Source organism: Apostichopus japonicus, chromosome 13, assembly GCF_037975245.1.
Source record: "Apostichopus japonicus isolate 1M-3 chromosome 13, ASM3797524v1, whole genome shotgun sequence".
Lineage (NCBI taxonomy): Eukaryota > Metazoa > Echinodermata > Holothuroidea > Aspidochirotida > Stichopodidae > Apostichopus > Apostichopus japonicus.
The window spans coordinates 19,809,052-19,836,019 of record NC_092573.1 but is presented as its reverse complement, the minus strand read 5'-3'; the positions used below and the strand labels follow the sequence as shown (position 1 = coordinate 19,836,019).

The window sequence follows — 26,968 nt, the reverse complement described above, 5'->3', positions numbered from 1 at the left end:
TCCAAAAGTAACTTAATAGAGTAGATGATATCCAGATATAGTCCAGTTTTACAGCTGTCCTGGGGCCAACTATGTCACTATCCCCCTCCCACCCCTCCCACCCCTTGCACTCTTCATGTATCCTAACCTTTGCAAATATGATGCAAATCTTTATCTCATGTTTTCTCAAGTCACTCCATATTCTCACAGGCCCCCTAACTATTGACCTTTGTTATCAGAGATATATTCCCATTACTTCCCTCCACCCCCCTCCCACTCCCAAGCTCTTGCCAGGCCTTCACATTGAATATTTTACAAAACTGTTTGAAGCTGTTTCATGTCACATCATACAAATTGATTCTGCCAGTTTTATCAAAGACAAAGAGTAATTACTAGAACTGTTAATGTGGCGCACTGCACTACTGTAGCTATATATATTAACTTAATACGTTAGTGCATGAGTAAATCCACGAGTACCTTGGAATCAACTCATTAACTGGAGAGTTGCATATTTTTAATTACTTGCGGTGAGCAATTGAAGAATAAACTGTCGAGGTTAGACATCACACTGTTCGGAATGGTGATGGCAAGTTGACGTCACTCCTCGCTTACCTGTCTCCCCACATCTGACTGCATTATCCAAAGTGTGTGGAAGCTCTTTACATGTTGGAAAAATTCCATCTTGGAAATTCCATGTCAGAGAGTCACACCTTTTGTAATCTATCAGGTTTCCTTAGAAGGATCTACATTTGCCATCTTTAAAGCAATTCCTCCATATGGATATTGATATTGATATTAATGGATATTGGACAAGTATCCTCTTATTTTTGGGGATATGTTCATCCTCTGGGGTTTTTCCCCGTTTGGGGGTATTTTTTTTTTTTTTCTTTCAGATTCCAAGATCAGGTAGTGATTTGGAGATTTTCAAATATAATAATCTCACAAAATTGAAGGCTGTGCTTTTAACACGGTCCATATTATTCGCTTCTCTTTGAGGCCTGGTTGTGTATGATCTCTTGAATTCTGAAATCTTTGAAAAAACAGGTTTTTGACCAGACTTTTGAACACTTAAACTGAATATAGCTTGTTATTTGATGGTTAGTTTGGTCTTCTCTCTGGAAAATCTAACTTTCAGGTCCCACTTGTACTCACCTAAGCTCTCTCGTCTTCTTTCCAAGAAGGTCACTTTGTCTGTGGTGCTTTGTTAGATCTTTTGAAACATTTGGAATGTCCCAAGTGCATCATAATGGTCTTTCCAAACCATGAAAGATATGGTGCTTCTTCTTCTGCTTTTTATGATTCGTTATGACCATCGTTCATCGTGAGATAAGATTCCGTGATCTCGTTACCATAACGTCACCAGTCTGTCTAATACTATGCAAAGTGTATCTCTACCCGATTGAAGGTTATCAAACTTTCCCTCAATGTAAAAGTTTTAGTTTAGCGAAAGGCTCTCTACTTGTAACAAATAGTCCATCACATCAATTTGCAACTTGCAAATAAAGTGTTTATATACTGTATCAACGTATCAGGTTCCCTCATGTTTGCTAAATGCTTCGTTGTTTATATATTATGTTTTAACAAAACTTTCCCAGGACCAGATTGACTTTGTGTGCATGCGAAGTTTCAACACCACAAGTTGGTATTCTCACCTGCCATTGCCTTACTGTTATTTTGCCTGTAGGGCCAACATCTAAGCATTTCAATGGCATAAACTTCATATTCTTCAAAGACAAAAAGGTCACTTTGGATGGAAGAACCCATTGACTGGTGGTGGCTGGTGATTGAGGGTGTACAGTGCTAAAAAGATTACCAGTGAACTCTAGGCATGACTTCAATTTGTATTCCTTGAACACTCATCCTAGAGAGGCCTATAAGCTTGTGTTCCACCATGATCATCACAAGATAGGGTTTTAAAGCGAACTGTTTTCTTCATCTTTAGGAACCGCTAACTTAACTACATGTTAATGTTCCCTTTTTTCTCCCCCCCCCCTGTGCCCAAATCTCTTTCCTGTTGACAGATGGGAGGAAGGTGAGGGGGGGGGGCTAATTATGATCTGGCTCTTGGTGCTGGTTTCCTTTGCAATTATCTGCTGTTATTGTTTTGTCACACTGGTGTGGTTTTATCTCTTTATGACTGAAATGATTTATTGATTGAAAATAGAATTGGATTGAACTGAACTGAACTGTAGGTTAAAAAAAAAAATGAATTTAAGCTGTGTAGTGAAGTGTGAGCAAATTTAATGCAATCTAAACTAGGTCATGGGGACCTTAGCAGTTAATGAACGGTTCCAGCCACAAATGTTATTTTCTGTATTATATATAGGCAGTTCTTGTCTTGCTTTAAATAACACTATATTGTAGTTATATCCATGATTGAATAAGCATAAAAACACATTTCTGTGATTTCTCTGCTAACATTCTGGGGGAGGGAGGGAGGGAGGGGGGGTTACAAACGGTAACAGCCAAAGTGATTTTTCATGGGATGTTGTTATGTACACCCCCCATTGCTGTGTTGTGTTAATTATAAGAAACAAACTCAACAAAAGTATTTAGAGATTTTAAACAGGATGTCATTTATTTTTTGTTGTACGCTCCTGAAAATATCTTCTGGATGTGAAATGTCAAACTTGTTTGTGTTTAGTCTCACAGGTTGTCTGTATTGCCCCCCACCAGGGCCCTCAGGTATTAGCATACAAAGAATCTTCAATTTAAGCTGTACAAGCAAAGAGTATTTTCTGCAGAGAGGTTCTAATCCTCCAAAATCGTGGTTCGTTCATTCCTTCGTGCAATCAGGCATTCATCCATGCATTGATTCATTCGCTAATTCATATATTCCCTTCACTAATTAATTAATTAATTCATGACTTCATTCATTGATTCATTCATTTATTCATATCCAGGCAAGTGGCGAAAAAGGTGGACATGTATTTCAGGCTAGCCAGTATATTAAGCTAGATGTGTAGGTCCAATGAATTATGATAATTATTATGTTGACAAAATATTTTTTTAATTCTGACTCTGCAATTGCATTTAATAAACTACTTCACAGCAGTTCTTAATATTAAACCTGCAAGCTGTTTGTATTTGTAGGTTTAATATTATATTATATTATTTGTTTGTATTTGTAGGTTTAATATAAAGAACTGCTGTGAGGTAGTTTATTAATAAACTACTGTACTTCACAGCAGTTCTTAATATTAAACCTACAAGCTGTTTGTATTTAACCAAACTCAAAGAGTTGGAAACCATAAGAGGACTGTCTCGTTTGGCGGTCCTTAGATCGACGGTATTTCTCCTACATTTTAACACGCCACACGGTATGCTAGAAGTCTTCATAAGTGATTTCCTGGAGATGTCGAACTTCCAATTAAATCAGTCCCAGCCAACTGAGGATTCATATGAAAACTAGACAAATTTAATATCTCAGTGTGGATAAGCTTTTAAAGCGGCAGAAATAATCTTGTCAGAATTTGAGCATTTGTGACCACTACCCGACTTTCTAGCATATTTTGGTGCCAGACTGATAAATTGACAACAAGGAACCTTGTTGAAATGAATCCATTGACAGATTCGACTTGAGCCTTTTATTGGACACAGTACAGTATAGTGTCGACATGACCGAAGACGCAGAACATGACTTACAATGACTTTCGGAAGTGAATGCTTAAGCTCTTTGTTTTACTCTCTTTCTGTCTTACTCTCACTCTCTCTCCTGTGAGTCCCATTATAATTTATCCTCTAGGCCAGGGCTTTCCTAACTGGGGTGCATGAACCCCCAGGGGGTGGGTGAGTCCATCCCAGGGGGTTGTGAGACAAATCTGAAAGTCAAAACTAGAGTACTTTTTGTTGAACCAAAATCTGATATATCAAATAATTTAGTAATGTACAAAAGTGGTACCTATCGACAAACTCTTTTGCCTTCGATACGCATATGTTGCCATAGTAGTAGTGTACCGTACCGTGCATGTGATAAATAAATGCATTATGAAACAGACACAGTCCGCATGACTTTGGTGAAGTCAGTGTACGCATGACAGTACGTCGTGAAGATAAAGAGTTGAGAAAGTAACTGAAAGGTTGGCCAAAGTAATTATTATTAATTTGGAAATTCCAGATTACCTCAATTTTGCTCGACACAAAGCAAAGTTAGCATAAGTTCATGCTTGAAAATTGTTGTTGAGTGACAACATGCAGTCACCAGCCTGTGTTAACATGATATACCAGTTCAATATTACACTATGAACTTGATCTTTTACAAAGCACTGTTATGAGTATTATATTTTAAAAATGACTCAGATCGTGTCTCGAAAAGTTGGGGTTCGTGGACAACTCTGACATCCACAGAGGGTTCTTGGAGGGATAAAGTAAGGGAAACCATGCTCTAGCTAACAACAGTTTCGCTACTGTTCTGCACTTCTGCCCATAATTGGTTAATTTGCCAACACTTATTATAGTGCCTGTAAAGTGAATAATAATTCCTAACTCGACTATCCGGTTTTCCTTATTTCTTTCAATCACCATGGAAACTTCCAATCATTGTGTTTGTCCTCGTGTTGTGTTTAGCACTTAAGGGGCCAATCATATTTCCAACTTTTACATAATCTGCATTGAGAATCTTTCTGCCGTTTTGGAATTATTTATGTATTTATTTTCTGTACATATAGTGTGGGTTACATGTATTTGGCAATATAATTTAGAGCATTTTTAAATTAAAATCATATAAGTTTTATGATGAAAATGTTGTATTTTACCTCATTTTTCTGCCTTACCTGTCCCCTCGAAACATCAGCACTTTCATTCTCTTTTTTTTTAGATTGAATCGGTAAACATCTTTAACATTGTGCATCATTATAATACAGACCTATATAGTGCACTTCCCATTGTATTCACTGGTTGTTGATCCCAAGTACAATACGCTTTGTTCTGAATTAGGATGCTGCAAAGTAAACTATATCCATGCAGTATTTTTCCTTGCCGATAAAGACATGATTCATACTCCAGTAAATATACCATTAGCTATGTATAAAAACTATAGTAGTCTCAGGCTGTTCTGATATATGTTCATGACTATATTTTTCTCAATAGCTTAAAAATGTGGCACTCGTCCTAATTATGTACACAATAAATAACCTTAAAGTGAGCGTGCTAGCATTGTGAGGGGACAGGTAAGCTTGTCAATCATTCACTTTCAAACTCTGATAATTTTGGAAGTATTTATCCGTAGACACACCGTATATTCAACATTGCTGTTTGTATTGATCTTTAAGTTAAATATCACATTGGGTCACTTAACAGGGCAAAACATAAACTCCCATTCCAAAATGTGCTATATAAATATATGATACTCCTATATATATTCCTTATATACATATGGTACTCCAATATATATGGTACTCCTATAATACTCCTATATATATATATGGTTCTCATATATTTATGGTAGTCCAATATATATGGTACTCCTATATATATGGTACTCCTATATATATGGTACTCCTATATATATGGTACTCCTATATATGGTACTCCTATGCAATTGTGAGGATGTCAGTTGGTGTGATTACTGATAAACTGAAAGTGCTTTTTCCGATGGAAATACTATACATATGGAAAATTTAGTCCAGATTTTTTTGTTCATACACGTAACAAGAAAGATGACATTCCCCTAGGTCGTTCCCCCGGGTAACAGTCGGCTAAACGTTCGTTTCTTGGGTCTCTCTCCTGGATCTCGTGGGCATGTGATCTGCAGATGCTGAGGCGGCTACACCTCTATAATATTTCCAAGTCACCAATAAAAATAGACACGGATTGAAGACACTGGTGAGCAGTCTCATCACGTCGAGCATCCAGATGGTTAGAAGGCCCTTGATCTTACTCTCGCCGTACGTACTGGTTATCGAGTTGATCAGGTTGACCATGCACAGTGGCATCCAACAGATTATGTAAAACAGACACATGGGCAAGACCAAGAAGAAAGTCGCGAGGCGGATCTGGTTTGGGCCCCCGTCGCTCCTGGTCGGCTGGTCGTTGAGCGTCTGTCTCTCGTGAATTTCACCCCCAGAGTCCTGCTGGCAGGAGGTGTATTTAGCAGCCTTGGCGAACTGTGCTCGCATCTTCCGCAGAATGATCACAAACTGGAGGAGGACGATGAAAGTGAACAGGACAAAGAGGACGTCTCTGATCACGATGGTTACGGTGGTGTAGAACGTCCCACTAGACACCATGTAAGACAACTGCTTGCTCTCGCCGTCTTTGGTCAAGAAGCATCTCGGCCCCTTTACGTCCTTGCTCTGAATCTGCATAATTGAGGTCAAACAGAGGCTGATGACACAGATTGCCGTCAGACTCTTCAGACACGTCTGATCGTTAAAGGCCCTGAGTAGACTGCCGGTGGTACCGGCAGAGTAGACGTCGAAGTCGTGGCTGCAGTTGAGGCAAATCCAGATCACGATCAGCACGGCGAAGAAAGACGAGAACAGTTGAAGGACGAACGGAAACCTCGCCATTATCAAATGGAACCGACCGCTCTCGAAGAGCAGAAACGTGAATTTGGACTGAATGAATCTGGCCGCCTGCATCATGCGGCAGGCGAGTTGCACGACGTCCATGAAGGACAAGGCCAGCAGAAGCCGCGTGTAGAGACAGAGTGTCGGCACCCTCCTGAAGCACGACAGAAACCAGAATGCGACGTGTAGAGTCATTCCGACGGCAGTTATCGTCGGGATGACGTATCTATAAAAGTCGGCGTCCAGGCCATTGAGTTCTGTGCTGCTGTACGGTATACATGGTGGAGGTGGAACGTAAACTTCTGGGACGTCATAGCTATAAGAAAAGTCGTCGGTAGATTTGTTAGCCATCTTGGATTCTGTTTGATAAAAGAAGAAAGGACACAGGTACTGTACATGAAATTGTAAATGAATAAGGCCGCTCAAGAAACCCTCGTACCTATATCAATCGCTATATGAAGCACTAAAACCCGTGAAGCAGTTAATGGTCCAAAATAATCTTGACACTGCAATTTGACTTTATTCCACTGTATCATGCTCGATCTATATTGAACAAAGATTAGAGAAAAACCACATGGATATCTGTTTCTAAGCAACCGAATTACAGCTGTTTAACTGTCATTAGAAACAATCCATCCATCCATCCACTAGGCCTACATGTCTCCTCACAGCTATGCCACTCTCAGTATCTAATGTCTTAGGAATGACAAACGTTCATTGACACTGTGTCAAAAGTCTATATAGCTTTTAAGGGAACCGTGTCATATCACTGCACCCAGGCTACATGTGATGAAATAGTGTATTCAGGCATTACCAGTCTGCCTATAGTTAATCTGTATTTGTTTGTTATTCATTTCTGCTGCAGATTTCAGGTTTGACAAGGCGCCTAGATCTAAACTGAACAATAGCAGTTAAAAATATGTGAAGTCTGAAGTAATAGCATTCAATCATACAAACATTTAAATGACGGTAATTTCAAATTCAAGTAACTTTTGCAGAACAAAAAATTGCAATGAAGGTTAATGCTGTGAGTATGGCTAATGAAGATAATTATACTGTATCTATCTTTAAGCTACACACACATACACACGCACACACAAAAAAAAATGCAAAAGAGAGAGAAAAAATGCACAAGCAAAGACAGATAGAGAGAATGGGTGACAAATTTAGCGCTATTTTATGAATTACCAGCAATCACGAATCTTGTGGTTTTCTTTGCATAAATTGATTCAAAGTGAAGGAGGAATTGGAAATTGACACTTTTTGAAAATAAACTCATATAGTAGACGAGCCTGGCTGAGTTGAGCATTTCATTACAGCGCAGATGGATGTGCTTAAATTTCCGGATAAAAATAGAATAGTGAAAGATTTGTGTAAGAAGCTGTTTCAAATGCAAACCTCTTCAAGATAATGAACTTTTGTCTTTTGAAAACAAATTTGACTTTGAACAAACTAATATCCATATTTGTATTTAAAAAAAAAAGAAAAGGATTATACTGCAGGAGATGTTGAAATATAAACACACACCTGTGTGCTCTACTTTAAACTAAACATCAGTAGAAGCAAAAAGGTCAAGATGTTGGGGATGAAACCAGTTTCAAAAAGGAGGCTTAAAGGCATTGAAGACTCGCTCCAAACCACGTGCCGCGCTCTGAAAAATTTAACTTTCCGTTGCTTACAAATGACGTTTTCTTCTTGTCGCTACAAAATGCAGACAGTAATGAAACGTGATACCTTGTTATCTTTTATCTAGACCGGAGATGTCCACGCTGCTATATGTACACTGTGTTGTGGGTATTGACCATAGCTGTATGTATAGGATAATAGGCCTATTGACTGTACACTAGTGTCTAATTACCGACGGTAGCAAGCTGTGTGTGTATTTTCTGGGATCGATGGTGGTGTCTAAAACTTCTGTTACACCTCATTCGAAACTAGGTCAGATTACCGGCATGAGACGTAGCTTTGTGCGCGAGTCTTCACACCCTTTAAATGGGGGGGGGGGGTATATCATCAAACATGCATAGAACCGTATGAATCCTGGGAGTAGAAAGAAATGGGGAAAAACCTTGAGGGATTATCCAAAAAAGAAGTAAAACTGATGAATATATCAGTCATAGTGTAAGAATTCATGTTTGCACCATTCGTTGCAGACAAGTGCTCCCTTCCTGAAGAGAGTTTCTCAAGTCCAGTTATTCAATCACGGTCTGGATTGTTATGAGTGATGAGTGATGATATATGATATGCCTTGAAGCAGTGCTAAGTTATCATAGCAGCTGATAACTATGTGAAGATAGACCCAAATAAAGGATTATTATAGATCAGTGTGTATTAACTCATGGGTTGGTTGTGTTTAGATATATGTGCAGTTTGGAGGTCCTGAATAGGAGTTTGATGTTATAGATATTGAAATTTACTGAAAATTTAATATCAGCAAATATACAGTACTTATAATTATAAATATATTTTACATATATTTCAGTAAATGAACAAATGACACTCATATTGCTCTGACTGGGAAAATTATCAACATTCCAAAAAAAAAAAAAAAAAAAAATGGTTTGTTATAATTGAGTGTTGTATAAACTCAGCTAAAATATGTATTTCTAGCTTCCTTTGTGTACGACATGCACCGTCACATGACATTCAACACCATTTGTGATTTTTCCTTGACAAGTTTGCAATACATTGTAGACATGTCATTATTCGAGGCCATAAAAGTCTTAATTATGTCTTCCGATGGAGTTTTGTTTTGCATCCGAGGAACTGCTCTAATGGTCTGTGTGTTAGACTACGTAGTCCAGTCACTTCGACTGATGACCACAGCTGTTTAAAGGGATCATTTCTGAAAAATTAAAAGTCGTATAGAGAAACAACATGGACTGATAGCATTGGGTTTTAACGGTCTACAATTCATGTCAAAAATGAGTTTTGTGCCTAAAGTCATCATTTAAGTAAAGTTCAAGTATTAAAATCAACTGTGGAAAGAATTTCTTTTGTTCTAAAATACAATTAGTCAGAATATTTGATGACTTAGATAATTGTGTCTACATGCTGGTAAAACCCCGTACACTTCTGCTCTTGGCATTTCGCCAAAATGTATTCGTAGGACGTAGAGACACTCTGAAGTAGTTAATATCTTTGATTTGGAGTTTGTTACTTTCGAAAATGGAAATTGATGTCAGATTTTGGTCAGATCCATATACTAGCTGTATATTCTCTGAGTGTCTTTCTTCAATGTGAATCTGATGTTTTACAGCTTGTCATGTATGTCAGTGTGTTGAGATAGATAGATATGTAAATGATCTTCTTCTTCATACAGGGTAACTGGAATCTGAGGCGACTATTTATTTCACAAGGAAAAATATGCTGGCATATCTTTCTGTGAGTTGTCTACATATAAAGACAAAGCAGTTATTTGCAAAGATTAAATTTTGAAGCGGTCATTTTGAGTTTGTCGAGATAACATGTTGTGTGTCTCCTAAATTATGTTGTACATTAACCCCTAAAGATATCACAAATATCATTCTTTAGCTGATGACCTCCCCTCAGAAGCCCTCCGTTAATTTCTAATATCAAGCATTTTTGTTTCATTGGGACGTGCATAATTTGGACAGATGATGTGAATGGGCATGAGTTACCTTAAAGGCATTGAAGACTCGCCCCAAACCGTGTGCCACGCTCTGAAAAAGTTAACTTTCCGTTGCTTGCAAGTGAAGTTTTTTTCTTGTCGCAACAAAATGCAGACAGTAAGGAAATGTGGGACCTTGTTATCTTTAGCTGGACCTGAGATGTCCATCGCTGCTATTCACACTGTGTTGTGGGTATTGACCGTAGCTGTATGTATTGACTGTACACTAGTGTCTAATTACCAACGGTAGCAAGCTGTGTGTGTATTTTCTGGGATCGATGGTGGTGTCTAACACTTCTGTTGCACCTAATTCGAACCTTGGTCAGATTACCGGCATGAGACGATTCTCTTTTGCGCAAGTCTTCACACCCTTTAAAGACAAGCTATGATAGGGAGATTCCTTGTTTATTGGTCTCTTTGCTATCTTACCATGTTATGCTTGTAACTGCCTAGCAGGGGTCTAGTGTCTTACTAGTCTACTGGCTCGGAATTACAGACAGGTGTACGGCTGTGCCCTCCATGTCCAAAGCAGTTGCTACCTTGATATGTAAGGGCTTCGATTTCCTCCTGGTTCGAAAGAGTACTTAACTGCTGGTCTTAGCAATTTATGCCCCAGACTTCCCCTCCCCTCCCCTCCCCTCCCCTCCCATTCCCCTCCTATTCCCCCATCTGCCGCTGCTTTGACACAAACATGATGTATACAATGTCGTATCAATAGAGAGAAAGCCATATTTGGTTCAGTTTAGGGTAAATAAAAACAGTCTGCCTAAAGTGGAATATGGAATGCCAAAAGGACAAAATTATGCAGCAAAGGAAACAACTTTTGAGGTGACTAGACAAACTAGAGTTTCATACTTGACTATGTAGGGAACCTAGTGTGTTGAATATGGAAACTATCATGCCGGCCACACAAACTCAGGGATCCTCTCGACAAATTAGGAGGGGGAAGACCAGCCCCACGGGAAACTCTCGGGAAAATTATTGGAGACCATGGATACCAGCACCAACCCCTCAAATCCTCACCCTGATCAACAGGACCTTAAATTTTGACTGTGACAACCCCTCTCTCTATTGCTCAGTACAATTTCATTCCACCCCACAACTTCTCACTTCTCATTTACATATTAAATTCTCACCATATTGCAACTCCTAGTCACAATATATCATTTTTCTTGCGCTTAGCTTTGTCTATGATGTCGAAAGCAGCTATCACCTTGCTATCTTTTTGCTGTATGAACAGTGGCATTGCTAGATGGGGAGGAGGGGGGCATGAGGATGCAAATGCACCAATACATATTACTGGAGTCGCCTGACGTGGTACAGTACATCGCACACATCGTGTGCACTAAAGTTACTAAATATATGCCCAGGGACTTATGTAAGGTATGTACGTCCTGCCATTTTCCAACACTTGGATTTTTACGATGGCGCACCTTGCGCGAGAGCCGTACCTAGGTAATTCTACAATGTATCAATTTAGCCTTGTAGGTGAGTAGGTATAGGTAGGTGAGTACCTTAATGTTAGGCTATGCAGGCCTAGTCTATCGGTCTGAGACTTAAGTCTTACTTTTAGTGACTAGTCTTACAGAGGTCAACTTTGAGAGAATCTTAGACAGAACTGTAGTGTTACAGTATATACATTTTATTTGATGTATGACACTGTTCATGATTAATCATGTTGGGGCTGAGGGATTTCTCTGGTAGTGACAAATGATTTCCGTAATCGTTTCCGATCATTTCCAGAGACAGAGGGTAAGCCCAGGGTATACAGCACGTGCATTGCAGCAATGCACGTGAGCATGCAGTATGCCCACATGCACAGTATATTACTGCATACATGTGAGGTAGGAAGCAAGCATGGTCGCGGCCGCCAGGGTCAGTAGTATAGAATACTTTACGTAACCATTATTGCATATGAAGAGTATGCAAATTCTGTCTTTACTAATAACAAAATGTGTTAACTGCAAGTTAGTGATGCGTAGCGATTTACATGCATAATCTGATTTATTTCTTAAGTTGTGTCTAATATCAATGGGAGGCGATACCAAGAAGCTACTATCAGCTTTTGCCAGCAGTTTTTATTTTAAAGAATAGGGATCTTCTGAGTTTTGTCCGAAGTGTGGAACATTTACGCCAAATGAGCTAGTCATCCGTCAGACCACCTAAGCAGGGTTTTAGGTTGTCTGACGTGATTTTTGGTCAATTCTGATGATCGCACGACTGTTAAATTTGAGCCCTGACTGTGTATGAATTAATTTCTTAAAAGCACCAGCATCTATTCTTCACTGCGTGAATTTAAGCTACATCACTTCGCTTGCTGTAGTCACCAGCCTTAATTCTCATCTTCCAATGAGTTTGACTCATTCAATAATTTGATTTGCCTTAAATGTGACATTGCACTTTTACATTGTTGTAATCATTCGTTAATTTGTACCATCTGGAAATTTGAGTGATCCGCACAAGTTAAACAGTTACACTATGGTACAGAGGGAAGTGTACAAGCTTTGCCCGACAGTGGAAAAAAAATTGTGTCTAGTCCAGATGCATGGGTGTTGGAATTGGTCTCTGTGGGGGAGGGAGAGGGGAGGGGGAGGGGTATCGAATGGAATTCCTAACATGGAATTCCTAACATGGAATTCCCCAAATTCCCAACAGTTCCAAGGGGGTGAACTACTGTACTTAGGAAGACCACAACAACCGTTTTGTTGGATCAGCGCCAACCAGCATCAGAAGTCCAGGCTCACGTAATCATGGATGTGTGGCTTGGTAGTGACAGTGATGAGAAAGGAGACGACTTTTACCCCTCGTTTCTCGTTACTCCCAATAATGACAAGACCTAGAGGCCGATCCTCAAATTTGAAACCATTTAATTTCATCATTTGATCAATGAGGCCTCTCTTGGAATGCTCGATGGCAACTTCAAGTGAGAAATCATCAAACTGTAGAGTCATATTTACTTTCATTTTATAAGTTATTAGCATCCGGGGACAGGCAAAGTTTATACTTTTTACTGGCATACTTCTTTGCTCAATGTCAAAATGTTCCGTCACTACAAAAAGAAAAAGAGAAATGTCCTGGCTTACTTTTTTTTTTTTTGTTCAAGTTAAACACCACAATGCATGAATATATGTGTGTGAAACATCGAATTTACTTTGAACTGCCAGATTTCAGGCAATGTATTATTAAAAGTAGGTTGCTTAGTCGTCGTCTCGAGTCTTCGGAAGCGATCTCGATGGCCGTGATTAATTGACGCATATTCTCTGGCAAAACACTCGAAACAACATAGCGCAATGGGCGTATAATTGGAGAGGGAATCAAAAGCCCCTCCAGAAATTTAAAGCAAACATTTTGATAAAACGTAAACAAATGAAGCAGAGGCAATTGCGGTATCGTTCAAGACAAGTTTTGACGTGCAATGACATTTTTTGACATTATCCCCAAACGTCTGATGTTATAAATGTTTTAAAAATAAAAATAGAATGATCCAACTGTTAATTGGCCTTTGGATGGTTCAACAAAGTAAAAATAACACTATGTAGTAAATTAGTAATATCAGAATGAACTAAAACCAATTCCCCCAAAAGTTTCATCCAGATTTGCCAGTTTCTGCCTTTTGAACGACAAATAGGTTAATTCTCTTCTGATACTGTCAATTTTGTGTATATATACGTGTTTAACTTTGTCACTGCACATAATGCCTGCTTTTAAGTTACTTCATAGTCGTAACAAAGAACATTCTGCACATAATGCCTGCTTTTAAGTTACTTCATAGTCGTAACAAAGAACATTCTGCGTGGTTATAGTATTAAAGACAAAAAGTAGAAGTAAATATGAATTCTGATCTTCGTTACAGTTTATGCCGACTGATTCCTCAAAAGGAAAAAAAAGTAGATAAAATCTTAGCGTGTAACTATGTCATAAACCATCTGATGTGAAAGCGGGTAACCCACAAAGGAATGGAACTAGAACACGGTTCCCAGATAAAGTCGATCTGTAAACACATTTTTCAATATTTCCTTATACATCTCATGACTCTTGGCTGGAAGTCATCCAGATGACGACATTTTCTGGAAAAAAAAAACAAAAAAAATTTCCGCTGTGGATGTTGTACTGTCATTTCATGTGAAGTTCCCGTAATTTCTCAGTCGGCTGTTTTATGGGAAACCGTCTACCCCAATTCGAACCGATCGGACGGTATGCCCACTGCTAGATAAAACTACTTTTCTCTTAATACTCAAAACAGCTCTTTGCATTTTGTTGGCAATATCTACCAAACATTCCGAGAATTATGCAAGATCAGATTGCATGTATTCGATTAGACTAAAGATATCTGACTTTCTTCACCGAGTGAAGGAAGCCGAGGAGTTCATTTAACGGATTCGAAAAAAACTTAATACATTTCATCTACGTACTTGCTCTTGTTAAAGGATGGATTTTGTTTGGCAGAATTTTAGTCTTGAAATGTAATAGAATCCAAGATCCAAGATCCAAGACCAATTTAAGTGTTGCTATAGTAATGATTTTACAGCTAGTCTGATTTTCAAGATGTTCATTTTATGAAATATGCTAAATCTCGGAAGTGTTCCTTTAAGGCTCAATTCATGATGACGTCTGTTCCTTGATGCAGGCCAAAATGTTGATGTTTAATCCATTGTTTATATAAGTTCTAATAACATGTCCTTATGACTGAATATTTAACAACAGAGCACCCTTGATTGACTATCAACACATTTTTGTCCCTGACAAATTTGTGTGTTATAAATAATGTCGTTTGAGTCTGTGAAAGTGTAAATGTTTTTTGTTTGACTTTTGTGTTGCATCTGAGGAGTTGACCAAATGGTCTGTGTAAGCTGTGTAAGACGTGTATGGTCTGTGGTCCGTGTAAGCTGTGTAAGCCAGTCATGGTCCTAGAGCCAGTCACTTTAGACTATGTCAGCCAGTCACTTTAAGCTGATGAACTTTAGCTGTAACTTGATCATTTCTCAAAAAATTTAAGAAAACCAACCTGGACTACAAGGTAACCATGGTTTCTAACGGTCTACAACATATTCAAAACTAACTTTCATGCCTACAGTCAAGTCATACATTTCGTCACCCAGACACTGTTCTCACTATCATTAAACATTTGGAAAAACAAAAATTGGGGAAAAAATAATCAAATATTCTTCTGTCCACCTAGAACGAAAAATTGGGAATTGAAAGTGAAACTGGACAAGTGAAGTAAATGAGCCACATTGTCACAAGCAAGATGCTGAGGGCGCTGCAGCATATCTTGCAGCTAGGCTGCATAGGACATAATCTTGTGTGCTGTGTTTCACACCAGTGGCGGAGCTAGGGGTATTGGTCAGGGGGGGCGAGAATGGTCTGTAGGGGCGCTTTCGACACTATCTAAGCGGAGGGTCACCACAGGTTAGCACGAAGCGTACCAAAATTTTTTGAGTAAATTTACTCCCTAGATCAACGGAAATGACCTTTTCTGGGCCTTGTTAATTTGCAGATAAACGAAGAATAATTAGGTGTCATCGGAAGTTTATATGGGTGTTCCACCGTTAGAGCATTTTGTCAGAAAATTACACCAACAAAATGTGATAAATCTCAATAGGTAGATGAGAGCGCAATAACAAAAGTCAATAATCGCGAATAAGTAATAAGTGGTAATAAGCTGAAAAGGGCGCCAGCAGTCCATTTGAGTCTGTCAGGGGTGGCATCCGCCCCCCCCCCCCCCCCCCCCCCCCCGACTGTATGAACTCTCTGCCACTGTTTCACACAAAAGGCACTGCAGTTTTATACGATAGGCTACACGCTGGTTTGAGAAGATAATCTCTTTCGTTTGACATTGCATCAGCCTCGCTACAGGGGATTTTATCTGCTGATGCAGCCTTTCAATTGGACCTGGTGCCCTGTGGGCTTTTAGAGTCCAATATAGTATATGTATTGTATATATATATTGTATATGTATTTTGTATTGAGGGCTCCTCTGGAAAGCAGTGCTTCTGGACTACCCTCATTAAAGATGACAATGATAAAAAAAAAAAAAAAAAAAAAAAAATGCCCACTCAACTCAAATAAGCTGCATTAAAATGAAATATTAGTAAGGACAACATACAGTAATTGTATCATTGCATGGGTAATATGTAATTTCATGCAGTTACATCTGTTATTATAAAAACGGTTGTTTGTGAGAGGACCTTTCATGTGTTGAGACTTTTTTCTTTTTAAGAGAAAAAATATATAGCTGACATAATTAAGCAGCCATTAAGGAACATGTATATATATATATATATATAAATATATATATATTTATATATATATATATATATATATATATATAGGTATATATTGATATACATAGATATATATACACACACACACAAAAAGTTAGGTAATATAAGTCCAAAACAGATACATGCATGTATGTATGTATGTATGTATGTATGTATGTATGCGTGTATGTATGTATGTACAAATACAGATCTACATTACAGATACATGATACAGATACAGATACATGTATGTATGCGTGTTTATGTGAACGTAATATAAGTATATATGAAATCATAGTATATAACAAAATATATAAAGAAAAGTTGCATGACAAATTTACAGATGCCAATAAAACTTCTAAGCTGATTTTTTGAGCCTAAGGGATAAAAGATAAGGATTTTGTTTCCATTTGTTGGATAATGATCAGGGTTTTCTTTCCATAGAAACCTGCCTCTCTGTAACAGCATGTCTTATTGTACTGTAAGCACTAACTATCCATTTCATTCTCCCGTACTGAAAACTGAAAAGATACATTCCAGAAATTATTCATGACATGGTGTAAACAAAATCCAATAATGATAATAAAACTTGGTCTGGCTATATGTCTTCATAAAATATTAAATTTATTATGATTTAAATTATTGATTTTTGTTTTATTTTTTTTGTAATCCATTACAAGAGCTTATGAAGTTCAATTTAAGTTATCATATGGGATTGAACCTGTGAAGGTCATCAGGCGTATCCATGAAGCGTTGATTGAAAGGAAGAACTTTTTGTCTCCTGTTTTTGGGGGTTTTCTTTGGGTTTTGTCCAATAGAATGTCTGAGTTTAGCGAGATGAAATCGATCAGAGAAATTGCCCTGTAGAAGTAAAATCTAATCTGTACTGTGAGTCTGTGACCAAACATGAACTCTCAAAACTTGCCAAATTGGTTTCAATTTGGGAGTGGGGTTTAGTTTGTGTCCAACAAATGACACATATATATGGCAAAAACTCCAAGGCGTATCCATACCTCAGTTTGAGTATGATCAGGCCTTTTATTTCTTTCTCTACAGAAATATTGATATATTTCCAACAATTATTTGAAAAATTCTTATGTACATACAATCCAAAGAAAAAGTCTTCTGTTCAATATTTTTTATCATGGAAACTTGTTTTCATAATGATTTAAAATTTGCATATATGTCAACATCATAAATTTATCATAGCAAACCTAGGGTACATTTACAGGTTTTGACAACTTACATCGCTGCAAGTAAAATGTTAACTAATAATCAAGCTGAAACACCTGCATTTTTGTGTATTTTTAGTATCTAAGTTTTCAAAAACTCCCCCCCCCCAATAAAAAAAACCCCAGCAAAGTGGCTTTGTTTTATCCTAAAAACAGAGTAATTTCACTTTAATAAAACCACTGATCACTCTTAGTGATCTACAGAGGAAAATATAATTCAAGAATGACGGACTAGATTGGTTGGAAGTCTATGTCTGTGCCTCGACATGGGGATGTATGATAATATTTACGATAAAACAGGAAACCCTGTCTGCTGTATTAAGACAGTTCTGATACTGTATGTGAACGTGAGAGAAATACATGATGTTTGTGACAGACCCCCCCTCAGCCCCTCCCCTCCCCTTTTAAACTTAAAAGTAGGGAATAATGGTATCTTTTGTTACTGGATATCTCAACATGTTTGCTTCTTTATATTTATATGTATCTAGTGCAGCCTCTATCTGCAATGCACACTGTATACATGGTATTCTCTTTGTATGTTCCCTAGCTTTGAGTACCATGGTCTATATATATATATATTAATGTATCCTTCCTGTATAGACACTCTAACTGCTGTTTTGCAAGTCAAACTTGTAACCACATTTCCGAATGCAATTTAAAGTACTGTAGCCCTCAAATGTTATTTGTTAGAACATTGCTTGTAGTTGTATTTACTGCATTGAAGTCAATGAAGAGTGATGACATCATACTAGACCAGTACCAGGTTAACACTACTCTCTGGAACCATTTGGTACCATATGCAGCCATTCACCTCCATCCTCTGCCTCCTCCATCCTCCCTCTATCCCACCCTCCTCTCCCCACCCCCTTCTATACCACCCCCTGCTATCTCACCCTCTCACATTTGCTTTATTAAGTTGTTCAGACACAATCCCAATACTAGTTGCTATCTCTTGCATGAAAGTGATTACAAGACACTTTTGGCCTTGCAGGCTCCTTGACATTCTGGGAGGAGGCAGGAGGGGGCTTGGCACTTACCCTTATCAACAACCTATGGGATAAATGGGCACTGTTCCTCTGTATTAGATAATATAGGTAAGATAAAGTGCCATTAGTAGTAAGTAATTATACTGTTACAGTTTACTGCCATCTACCAAACTGTTAACTGCATGGTAACTATAGTTTATATTTACTTTTTACCAGGTAGTACATATAGACTTGGTAAATAGGAAAGTGCAACAGTAAAGCTGAGTAGTGATGCACCGGATATATCCGGTCCAGCGGGATAATGAAAAATTATCCGGTTCCCGTTCCGACTGGATCTACCAAAAAAATCTAGTAGGATTAAATTTTTCTGCCCATATCTGCCTAAAATTCTATCTCTAAACTTGTTTTATTCTGATAACATTGTGAAAGGTTAAAGAATAAGAAATAGTTCTTGTATATATTCAGTTCTCTCTCTAACTCTCTTTGTAAAGTAAAAAAAAAACCAGAAATATCTTACTTTTGCAGAGTCAGAAGACTCTCAGTTGACGTTTTTGAAAAAAGGATCCTGTTTCAGAAAAGATATTCTTGTTACAAAATTAACCACCAGGTGTCTTTCTAGACAGGTATCTCTTCCATATTGGTTTCGAAGAAAACAGTTTACAGTATCAACTGAAATTTGATAAAGCCGATTCTCGGCCGACACACACACATACACACACAATAAGAAAACTCCTCCACAGAATGTCCTCAAGAGTTCAAACTCATCTAGCCAAATAGTAACTCTGCCGCAAGGCTACCAGCTGAAAAACCACTCTTCATTCACAACAAGTTTGTCCAGATTTAAGTTGAAAAAAAATATGAGTGTTTAGTCCTACAGCCTCCGTAATGAGAGGGAGACCAAATTGCTTGCCATTTTGATGACTTTAGAAGTGACACCTACAGCTAGCGACTAATGCTGAAGTGACCGTCTTTCGGAAAAAGTTTAATTCTGTATTTTGCTGCTATATGACAAAGCTCATCTTTCAATTAGTTTTTTTTTTTTTTTTTTAGACTCTTCCATTTTTGTTGGAGAGGATATCTGTTATTTGTAAAATGTACGTCATGTACAATTTTGGACTGTTTCATTTTTAATTTTGTTGTTCTGAAACCTGTTGATTATTATTAAAGACAGGTTTAGTTCTAAGCTGCTGTTAATGTACTGAACTCTAATGGAAGTAGTTTAGTGATTAGAAAATAGTTTGTATATTATGCTAAAGTTTAATGGCTGTTTTGGTCTGTTGCTATAACAGTTAACATAATCAAGAAAGGCTGAGAAGAACTTGACGAAATAAAACAAACTTGAAATATTAAAGCATGTTGTGATATGAGAGGAGTGTACTCACATATGTTGACAAGAAACAATTTCCTAAATAGTGTCACGTGAATTCGAATCAAGTCAGTGGGAAAACAGTCATCTAAATTTCCCTCTCTCATCTCCGAAGTCATTCTGCCTTTTGAAGAACATCCTGCTAGGGTTAAAGTTTGTGTCACAACCTCCAATATCTTAACATATTGTTCCCCTCCGATGTAAAAATTGGATCATGGCATCCAATGGAAAGACTCTAGTAGCTGTTGAACAGTATTTTCTTCACCTATCCCAAATTATCTTCTGAACCCCATCCACCAAAGGGGTAGCTTGAGTTGACCAGAGGTGGGATCGGTATCCCAGGTGGAGGCTGGATGGCAGAACTGAGATTAATTTTTGGTGGGTGAGAGAGGGGGGGGGAAGGATTGAGAGGGGTGAGTTGGTGTAGAGGTGAAACAGGTTCCATTATTTCTTGCCTCTCTTTCTTATCCCTTGATTAGTCAGTTCCTCAGGATTCATTCTTAACTAAATTCGCTGAAGTCGTATAGTTTCATCTGTTTCTTAACCTGTTCATGTGAATCGTGAAACTCAGAGCTCCAAACTTTGTAAAAAGAACAAAACGACCATTTTGAGTATTTTCGTGACAGAAGAGGATTACTAACTACACTAATTTGTAAAAAATTTGCTTTTTTATTTTTTCCTTTCCTGTTTCTTATTCCCCAGCAGACTAGATTCTTCTTCTTCAATAACCCAAATCCGTAAATTACCCCGTATTCACCGTTCTTGTTTTTGCTCTTTTTCGTTGCATCTGAAGCAACTGCCCACCGGAGGAGAGAATTTCACACCGCTTTTGTGTTTAACTACAAAAAAAAGAAGGTGGCTGGCATCAAATCTTTTAATGCCGTAATGCCGTGTAAAGCGTGTGAGAGTGGAAGACCATCAAACACTTAGTATTCTTGTCTTTTCTTATTGCATCTGTTTTCTTCCTTTTATATTTTTAATGCATAAAATTCGGAGATGCGGTTATGTCGCTGCCGGCAAGGGCATACAGAGCAATTGGTAAACAAGAAGATAATATGTGTGAAACACTGGCAAAGGTGTATCGGAGAACAATACTTGCCTCGGTGTATTTACATAAATGTATTTTCCAGACTTGGGGACATTTTAAAATTAGTTTTTTTTTTTTTTTTGAGAGAGAGAAACTTCAAAGCAGAGCGCAGAGCATCACGTTTACCTCCAAAAAGGTTAATCAAATCCTTCGTAGGTTTATTTTATATTGTTCCTTTTTTTTTTATCAAAGAACCGAAAAAAAATCATCTCTGAATATGCACCGTGTAAAAATGTCGACACAACCAGCGGATAGTCATGTGACCAAAATATCTGTCACTGAAGCAGCAAAATAGAAAAGGGGTACAATAAAAGATTATGCTGCAATTTTTCTCACTTCCAACACTGTCTGTTGTCCAGCCAGTTCAGTTAATATATAAAGTTTGTTGCATCTCACCGCCAAATGGATTTTGACATTTCTTTATTACTTTTTTATAGATTGAGACTAGGTATACTAATTAATTATTCAACGAAAGCTGAAGAAATATTATAAGAATTCTTTTCGCAGGATGAGAATAAAATGCTAAATTGCTCAATTATTATTTTGAAAATGCTGCAAGAGGCTGGTAAGGGTATGGGGGGAGGGTGGGGGGGGGGTTGGGTAAGGGAGAGCAGTAAAGGGTTATGCAAGAGGATAAGTCTTTAATTTTTCTCCGTTGTGAAAATGGTCTCGGGCCACCTCTATATACGGCTCTGTACAGGTAGGCCCAATTCCGCCATCATTACCTTTCGGGAAACAATTTGTACCGAAGATTCGATCACTCATTGTTGGCCAGTCCATCCTTTACATTTTTCTTGTTATCTTGTTTTACCTTTGGTGTTACAGACCACTTCAATTTTATTCCTCCCCCACCCCCCTCATACCCCTGGCATACCCCAGGGTTGTAAGTGACATCCATTGTTGTTAACAAACAATACATGAAACTTGATCATCATTATTGCTCATTAAAAATAGAAAACAAAACAATAGAAAACCAGATACTTTGGATGACGCAGCATATTCAAAAATATGCAGGCTATTTGGTTATCTGATAGTGCTGAATTGGTCACCACAATGTGGTAAATCTTAAATTACATCATCAACAAAGTTCTTGAAGGAGTTTATAAATAGTATGAATATCCAAAGAGAATTCTTTCACTTTTTGTTTTATTGTTATTGTCCTCGTTGTTGTTGTTGTTGTTGTTGTTATAAACCCTCCCCCCCCCAGTTCTCAGTGTGCTGAAATTCAATAGGTGTGTTTTAGTGAGAAATCTGTAATTCATGCAGTATAAGACAAGAAATCCAAATAGAATGTAAGTTGTCTCTAAAAGTTATGATCTTTACCACCAGAATCACCAAAGGAATAGTCAGTTTGATTTTATTCCCCAAGAACTAAGATGATTTTATGATTTTATCTCCAAATAATGTAATAAATAGTAGCAATCAAATTTGCTAGAATGACAAATATCGGTCAGTGGTGACAAAAGGGTCAACAAAAGCATTATCTAACACTTTCAAAGCAATTTCTCCCTCACTACGATATTCAATTTGTGTAATCAACACAATCCAGTGGATAGTCATGTGACCAAAATATCTGTCACGGAAGTAGCATTAAATAGAAAAGGGGTTCAGAAAGAGATTACAATGCTGCAATTTTTCTCACATCAAACACTTTCAAAGCAATTTCTCCCTCACTACGATATTCAATTTGTGCAATCAAATGTATGATTAACCACTCCTCAAATGACTGCCAATAATTTGAAAATGGAGGAAAGTGCCCATGGAATTTTTACTAAAGTATTCTTAAATCCAGGATGGGAGGTGGGTGAGGGGGGTGGGGATGGGAGAATACCCTTGACATTTGATCAATTATGTTACTACAAATGAGTGAGATAGTTCTTACAGTTTGACTTAATCAGAAAATAAAATGAGCCACTTACTTGTAACCAAATTTAAGCAGAAATACAGCAAACGGTAAAAAGCTTGATATTGGCTGATATTCCTTTCCTCATATTCTCTTCCATTCCAGAGCTGGCCATCTATCATAGCAATAAAATACTAATTCCCTTATAAATATATACGTTACATATACATGACATCCAATTCATGAGCTAAATTTATTCGCTTGATATAAATCTTCGATATTAAACTTTGTAGGTTATGAGGGTAGTTGAACTGAAGGGTGTAACAGGAGACTTGTTGTGAGGGTTAAAAGTGTGATTCGATATTAGGCGGTTAAAAGTGTTTTGCATTGATGATAAATAACTGGAAAATACCTCTCATTGTTTAACTTATGAACATGACCTTTGTCTGCAGGCTTTGTGGCCACAACAGTTCAGCTCTCCTCCGCCTAAGTTTGAGTTAATAATAAATAATAATAATAATTCATGATAATAATTAACTAATAATCGATAATAGTTTGTAACAATTACAAGTTTTAACATTTAAATTGACAGCTTTATGACTCAGATATATACGATACTGATGCAATACTGATATCAAATCTAGAGTTGGTTGTAAAAGTGGCCTGATGTGAGGGATACATCTTAACAGCTATTGTTGACAAAGTTGTATCCAAGACCAGTCTGGTGGGTGAACTTGTTACATAATCTGGGACAACGCCTTGGAATGAAATGAGACGATTTGTTACAAGATATCATCTTACGATATATTATCACGCTTACGATATATCTTACGATATATTATCACGCTTGATAGTCTTTCCATATTCGTCCTACAAACTGTATTTAACTGTTCCTAAACCACGCTTGAAGACCTATGGTTACAGAAGCTTCGAATACTCTGGCTCTTATCTCTGGAACAGGTTACCAGATCACATTCGAACATGCTCTAAACTTTCTACATTGAAAGGTCTACTCCAGACCCATCTTTTCATTTGTTCTTTTGTAAATTAATTTACTTTCTTTGTAAAGCGCTTTGAGCAGTAACTTTTGTTTACTGATTTGGCGCTATATAAGTCTCATTTATTATGATTATTATTTTATTAGGACCTAACAGGTACAATAGGATGTATAATTTACATTAGGCCCATAATAGACAAAATGTAGACGTTTGGAAATTTAGACAAACTCCTTTCGATAAAGTCCGATCTCTTCTCGCTAGAAAATGCAATAATTTGATATATTCTCTCTCTTCATAGTCTGCCTTTGATAAGAGCTGAAAGGTACAATAGAACGTAGAATTGTTAATATTGGGCCCGTAGCAACCAAAATCGATAAATAGTTTTGAATAACGATTGTATGCGTGATAAACTCTAATATTAAATAATTCGCTTTCCTGGAGCTGGATCTCTTCTCTGTAGAAAATATGATGATATGATGAATTCTCGAAGTACTTTAGAGTCTGTTTGTTTCATTTCTTTAAGAAACCCTCATGTCTGGTTTCCACTTATCGAAATCCATTTTGATGTTAACTCTGTGCTGTGGCTGTATTGATAGTCTAAGAGCAGCACTCTTTAAAGGCATTGAAGACTCGCCCCAAACCGCGTGCGGCCATCTGAAAAAGTTAACTTTCTGTTGCTTGCAAATTACGTCTTGTTCGTGTCGCTACAAAAATTCAGACAGTAATGAAACGTGATACCTTAATTGTTATCTTTAGCTGGACCTGAGATGTCCATCGCTGTAACGTTTGTACACTGTGCTGTGGGTATTGACCGCAGCTGTATGTATTGACTGTACACCAGTGTCGAATTACCGCGTTAGCAAGCTGTGTGTGTATTTTCTGGGATCGATGGTGGTGGTTAACTCTTCTGTTACACCTCATTTTAAACTAGGTCAAATTACCATCATTAAAAGTTCTTTTTGCGCGAGTCTTCACACCCTTTAAATGGAAAGATAAGATGAAGGAAAAGGTTATTAAGAAAGGTTCTCTGTTTCAGCTTTAATCCACCCAAAATCGCACCAGCAAGGACAAACTTAAGCTAAAAACTGCGAGGATTTTGTAAATGGATGTTAATATGGAACCCGCAAAAGGTCGTAGACACACAGATCTCTCGCTAAGATTAAAGGGGGTAGCCCATTAATTGTGGGTGTCAGAGTGACAATGTAGTTACAGTATATATTGTAACAATGCAAATGCATTTTTTTTTGGGTATAGTTGATTATTATCTAACATGTTTTTTTTCTTTCTTTTCTCATTCTTTGATCGTTTTTCGACTGCATCGTTGGCAAAGGCAGATAATGTCTCCAAACGTGATTAGACAACGCTGGAACACTAACTTACACTTATATATTATACCCAAAGTTTAAAGTCTATACTATTAGTGATAATGAGCGCAGTATATATCCCTTTTTTCGGTCTTTATGGCTAAGAGCATGTATAGGATCTGTTCCCTTTTTCGAGAGACTTGTGATACTTCCCTGACATAGCACCATCATGGTGCGGATAGGGGAGGGGTTAGAGGAGGGGTAGGGGAGGGGTTAGAGGAGGGGTTAGAGGAGGGGTGGCAGAGCATAGATTAGTCTTGTTAAACTATAGTATTTTGTTTTTCATCCCACTCTCTATCTTGGGTGATCTCTCCTATGAACAGTTTGCTTGTACTTTTTTCATCTAAATTTTCATGAAAATGGAATTGTTTGATAGAAATATCCTCTTTTTTTTCTGTCAGTAAATGACTGCCATACATTTCCAGCTAAATTGCCGTGCTAGCATCATTAACTGTGCTGTTTTGTACGATGTCACCGAATTTGAAAAAAAAAGGTCATATCTTTGTGATATGAGAATATTGGTTTGCCCTAACAATGCAGATAAATGTCCACTGTTTGTGAAGGATCAGGTTTTGGCCCCTACGGTATCATTGTAATAACTCAATAGTTATGTGTAAACGAATGGTGTGCGTGACGCAATGTTATACAGCGATATTCGACGACCCAAACACGATTATATTGGTTTTTATTGTATTAATAGTCAATTACTTTTTTATAATCTTCTTACTCTTAGATTAAATGTGCTAACTTTATTCCGTGGTCGGGAAAAAAAATAAATTAAGACTAATCTTCTTACAGTACTCACCATCTATCTACATGTATCTTCATAAGGTCTCTTTGCCCAAGGGATTATTTTCTTAAAGAACATAATAGCATCCTTAGCGGAAGGATGATCAAAAAACAGGGGCAATTGTTTATAGCAGAGGAGATAATTTTTAACATTAGAGCCGGTATAAGAAATTACATATAGATCATCTTGGAGGGAGCTCCGAGGGCGGTTCACGAATACAGTTTGTTATAGGCTTAAGAGACATTTTATGGAGGCAGTCCATCTTAGAGGCCGTTCAAAGGGTGGTTCATGAATGCAGGACCCCTACCCTCATAGAGGCAGTTCCAAAATGGGGTTTCCTGGGGCTTCCAAAAGTGGATTCATGGGGGGGGGGAAGGGGGTTATAAGGTCGTATATTACTACTGTTATTAGCTGTTTAACCCACCAGAGAAACATTTGTGTGATGTCACTAATTGAAAAAAAAAAATAGAATATTAAATTTTTAATGCAGTTTAAGTTTTCTCATTTGCATATCTTTAAATTGTTTGCGGAACTTATGATTCAGTTTAGATAATGTGTTCAGGCAATGTAAATTCCCCTTCAGTGTGATGAATTCCACATAATATCATTCATGTCCTCAGATATTTGGGAATGCCGTCAGGATAGGGGAGGGAGGGGGGGGAGGGGCACAGCAAAATCAGAGCATGTTTTTGGGGTAGGGTGACACAGAATGGGGGTTATGCAAGCAGGCGTGAGAGGTGCCATAGGGAGCAAGAAACTTTGTTTTGCATGTTGAGGTCCGTGACTTTTTGGTTTTCATAATTTCCAGAACTTACATCCTATTCAAATCAGCAGAATTGTTGAGGGAGACGTTAGTAAGTTATAGTTTTTGGGGAATTCCCCCCGGTCTTTGGTGGTGCTGTTGCATTAAATGCAAGTTT

The 26,968-nt window shown here is 37.8% G+C and overlaps 2 protein-coding genes across 4 annotated transcripts in view; one reads left to right on the top strand and one right to left on the bottom strand.

The window, feature by feature from the left end:
- The window catches only part of LOC139978195 (small ribosomal subunit protein mS27-like), a 61,479-nt gene that overhangs the window by 27,857 nt on the left and 6,654 nt on the right, over nt 1–26,968 (top strand). The window lies entirely within an intron of this gene.
- Nucleotides 2,492–23,146, bottom strand: LOC139978194 (uncharacterized). Of its 3 annotated transcripts, XR_011796922.1 has the most exons (3): nt 22,973–23,146; nt 3,186–6,847; nt 2,494–3,049 (listed from the first exon to the last, which is right to left on the bottom strand). XR_011796922.1 is itself a non-coding variant. In XM_071988130.1 (2 exons), the coding sequence occupies exons 1-2, from the start codon at nt 23,076–23,078 to the stop codon at nt 5,676–5,678; spliced, it is 1,278 nt and encodes a 425-aa protein (XP_071844231.1). In that variant the 5' UTR covers nt 23,079–23,146; the 3' UTR covers nt 2,492–5,675. The 3 variants fall into 3 exon arrangements, 2 of the variants coding, with proteins under 2 accessions (XP_071844231.1, XP_071844232.1); XM_071988130.1 differs by having other exon boundaries at nt 2,492–6,847; XM_071988131.1 differs by lacking the exon at nt 22,973–23,146 and adding an exon at nt 19,118–19,585 and having other exon boundaries at nt 2,492–6,847.